Below are 3,741 nucleotides of genomic sequence, written 5' to 3'. Positions count from 1 at the left end.
AGGACAAGGTAAGGGAAAAAACCTGGCCAATCAAACAACTTATTTTTGTTGCAGTAACTTGTAATATTTTAGTTTTATAAATGAAAAAATTGAAATATATATATATATATATATAACATTATAAAAAAATGAAGTGCCTCCATCTAAGTTTTGGACAGTACCCCTAAATACTTAGGGCCGGCCCTGATGTGGATAGATCTATGCCAGTTTTAAAACATATCAAAGCTTCTACTATTTTTGGACTTAAAAATTACAATGTGGATCAATCATCTGTCCACTTGTGCTATAAGAGGATTATGAAATAATGGTTGGTATGGAAATATCTAAAATAAAAAACATATAATAAAAGGATAGTACTACAAACTTTTCTACAATTAGGCTACTATAAAAAAAAAAAAAAAACATATAATAAGAGGATTGAACTAGGCGGCTACGCCTTTGACTGCACAATGGGCACGGCTATTTCAGAAAGGATATTATCACAAACTTTCCTACCAAAATCGCTTCAGAAAAGTACCCTAGAACTCAAACGAAAAAGGGTTAATTAAGATATATGAGCTAGAGTGCATCCCCAACTAAAACTCCCGTTTCTCTTATCACTTCAATAAAAATTGAATGGAAGAACCTAGACGGTGGACTGTGTCACAGTGAATAAGCAAGATTGCCATGTGAGATTCTGAGAGTGAGACGGCGCGGGGGAGAAAACGAAGAAGAAAAACGAAGGCTGGCCGAAGCAAAACGAAAAAGGATTACAGGGTAAAAATGACATCGTATTGACTAGGAGGTAAAAAAGACGTCATATTTTTATGATTTCAGTTTGGTTCGATTTTTAATTTCAGTCCCTTTTTTGGGTTTCGGTTCGGCTTTCAGTTTTTTTTTTTCTCTTTGGTTTTTAATTTTTCGAACCCACCCTACAAGTTACATGTTGGGAAGAAATTAAATGTGGGCCCAAAGTTCATATATATGTATATGTGTGTGTGTATATGTATTTAAGCAGGCATCTCCCAAACCGTAAACGATTCATAAAAAAACACAACACTTTTGTTCCTGACATCCAATCCTTTCCCATCTCTTCTCTCAGAGTTGATCTGCCAAGGCTGCCATATCTGCAGACTCATAAGATTTACTCCAAATGACTACTTCATCTTTGGCAGTCTCTCTTCTTCTTCTTCTTTTGTGCCTCCTCCTTTCTCAGGCTCAAGGTACATATATAATTATATATATACGTGCAAAATATGTTCACTTATATACGTCTAGTTATTGTATGAAATTTTGGTTTCTCAAATTTACTTATTTTTGTTTCTTTTCCTTGAAGGGATTCGTCTGGAGAAGGGATTCAGCTCAGTTAGACAGCAGAACAAAAATATCCAAGTGAGTACTTCTGTTCTTCGTTCTGGGGAATACCCCGCTCCACTGTAGCAAAAACAGGATAGGTTATCCCGTTATAGATAATATATGTGGATGAAATATACATATGAAAAACATGGTACAAGTGATATAACCTAACCCCTTTTTGCTGTAGTACAACAGAATCCCTTATGAAGCTCGTCCTATATACGTTTCCAGTTTCTCATTCTTATAGTCAACGTTTTTCTTACATTAAGTCCATAATTTTACTGCTAAATGCAGGAAGAGGAAAATGCTTCAATGAAAAGAAGTAATATTGCAGCAGCTGGTCTTGCAGGAGAGCCTAGTAATATTGCATCATCAGGTACCTTGAAGAAAACAGTTTTTAGAGAATCCAAGAAGTCGTCACACCACCAGTTACCAAATATTCATGAAGATTATTGCGGACCTAGGCATCACAGACCCAAGCACCATTAGCATTACTTAGTTACTTTTCTAGAGCCACCTAGCTAGATCGTCAAGGCGCTCTTCTTTATCCATTTTTCTGCTATTAATAAAATGACCGTAGTCGGATAACAATTTCGTTTTTAGTATTGAGTTTTCAGAAGAATGAAACCTCTATAATTACCATGTATTCTGCAACCACTGTTGTCCACAAAAACTAATCTAACCATTGACTTTGTACTAGTCATGAATTTTACTGTAATCATATGACCATTTTCTTTTAAGTCAATGCAGTAAATTAAAGTTTCTGTGAAAAACAAAAGACCTACCCAAATTAATCAAGTGGTTTTCATTTGTATTGTTGCAGGAAGAACTAGAAAACTAATCTCTGTGACTTCCCCCTCTAGTGCTACTACCACTTCAAAGGTTGGTTCCTAATTAATCAAAATAACTATACTATATTAATAATATCTAAGGGTTAGATGTGAAAACTTCCTATATGTGATCCATGTACAGAATGATAAGAAAGGAAGGAAAAATAGAGCTGACTCCGAACCGAAAGGCGAAAATGTTAATAGCCATGGTGGAGAAGATGGGAATGGCAAAGCAAAATCACCATTTGTTTCTAAGCAGCAGGAGGCGGCTGCAGCTCACCAACACTATCCGGATCTCGCAGACATGACGGAAATGGACTATTCTCCGGCGAAGAAAAAACCTCCGATACACAACTGAACAACTGATCAGTTTCTAGTAGTGAAGATAAACAAAGAACTTAAAACCCATAATCTACTAGTGGAAAAGTGTTGGACAAAATAAAAGAGGAAATATTAGATTGAGAAGTTGGACAGCATTACAGAAAATGCTGCAGAATTTAGGGCTAGCTATCGGAATTGATGATTTTGTGTACATAGTACTATGATATTCTATTGGGAATTTGTTATTGTTTTAATTTTGAACTCTATGATTTGGATGATTGAGTACTCATGAGAAAAGCACTTTTGGGGTGCTCACTTGGAATATTATTTATAACCCTAATGTAACATTAAAGTATAAAAATAATTAACCGTTGTTTTTATTGAAAGTTAAGAGCTTTTTTTTTTTGTACGAGAGAAAAAAAAAAGATATGTTCTTCTTATTATGATATCAATTAATTGATACTATCACGTAATGATGTACCTTCTTGATTATAACATCAACAAACTGATAAGAACACGTAACAAAGATTGTCACAGAAAATAGCTAGGGCAATAAATAATGAATGGGATTTTCTACAAGTAGCTCGAAATTTAATTAGTGTGTCCAAAAAGTAGGTGTTTGGACAAGTATGTGACTATCAAGACGTAAGAATACTCTTTTGTTTCTTTGTCAGGCAATGGGGCACACCAATGATTCTGGGCTCAGCCCACCACGTTTGAGATATTGAATGTCGATATGTGGGCTCACATGTTTCTTTTTGGGTCAATATATGTTGGGCCATTGTAGCCCACACAGCCAAGATTACAAGAGCAACTTTCATGGCTTCAAATGTGGGCTCACATGTTTCTTGTTGGGTCAACATCTGTTGGGCCACTGTAACCCACACATCAAGATTACAAGAGAAACTTTCATGGAATCGAACACCACAGTGACAGTGTATTCGTGTCTATAAATATTTTTTTCTCTACTATTACAGTTGCGACATCAAACTCTAACGTGAAAAACTACCGGACATTGTAAAGCATGTATAAAATAGTGTTAGAAAGACTGCATTATGGACCGACTCTCTAATGCAAGTGGGTATCATATGCAATATTGGCGCCCGCCTCTGTTAGGAGAGGAGAGGTGGTCAGCAATGTGATCCAGTTTGAAACGGGAATCTGAATTTGATAGAGTGAAATTACTGGGTGAGGGGGTGAAAGCGAAGAGAAGAAGAAAGTACTACAAAAGAAGCAGCCAAGAAGACTCAAAAAA

The 3,741-nt window shown here is 35.9% G+C and overlaps 1 protein-coding gene across 1 annotated transcript; it reads left to right on the top strand.

Annotated features, from left to right (window-relative positions):
* The first annotated feature begins 512 nt into the window (after window positions 1-512).
* On the top strand, window positions 513-2,740 carry LOC103930757. The gene is made up of 6 exons (XM_009340131.3): window positions 513-784; window positions 1,082-1,202; window positions 1,316-1,371; window positions 1,630-1,711; window positions 2,159-2,217; window positions 2,308-2,740. The coding sequence occupies exons 2-6, from the start codon at window positions 1,133-1,135 to the stop codon at window positions 2,521-2,523; spliced, it is 483 nt and encodes a 160-aa protein (XP_009338406.1). The 5' UTR covers window positions 513-784; window positions 1,082-1,132; the 3' UTR covers window positions 2,524-2,740.
* The last annotated feature ends 1,001 nt before the right edge of the window (window positions 2,741-3,741 follow it).

Source organism: the organism of the source record quoted next, unplaced genomic scaffold (assembly GCF_019419815.1).
Source record: "Pyrus x bretschneideri cultivar Hongxiangsu unplaced genomic scaffold, Pyrus_bretschneideri_v1 Contig1, whole genome shotgun sequence".
Classification (NCBI taxonomy): Eukaryota; Viridiplantae; Streptophyta; class Magnoliopsida; order Rosales; family Rosaceae; genus Pyrus; species Pyrus x bretschneideri.
The sequence above is the reverse complement of the archived record's forward strand: the minus strand, read 5'-3'. Positions and strand labels throughout refer to the sequence as shown.

What these genes read in the sequence shown, in the direction of transcription:
- LOC103930757 (XM_009340131.3), top strand. Translation starts at nt 1,133, where the DNA reads ATGACTACTTCATCTTTGGCAGTCTCTCTTCTTCTTCTTCTTTTGTGC. An exon ending in AGCAGAACAAAAATATCCAA is followed by an intron (nt 1,372 to 1,629) that starts GTGAGTACTTCT and finishes TGCTAAATGCAG; the next exon opens with GAAGAGGAAAATGCTTCAAT. An exon ending in TAGTAATATTGCATCATCAG is followed by an intron (nt 1,712 to 2,158) that starts GTACCTTGAAGA and finishes GTATTGTTGCAG; the next exon opens with GAAGAACTAGAAAACTAATC.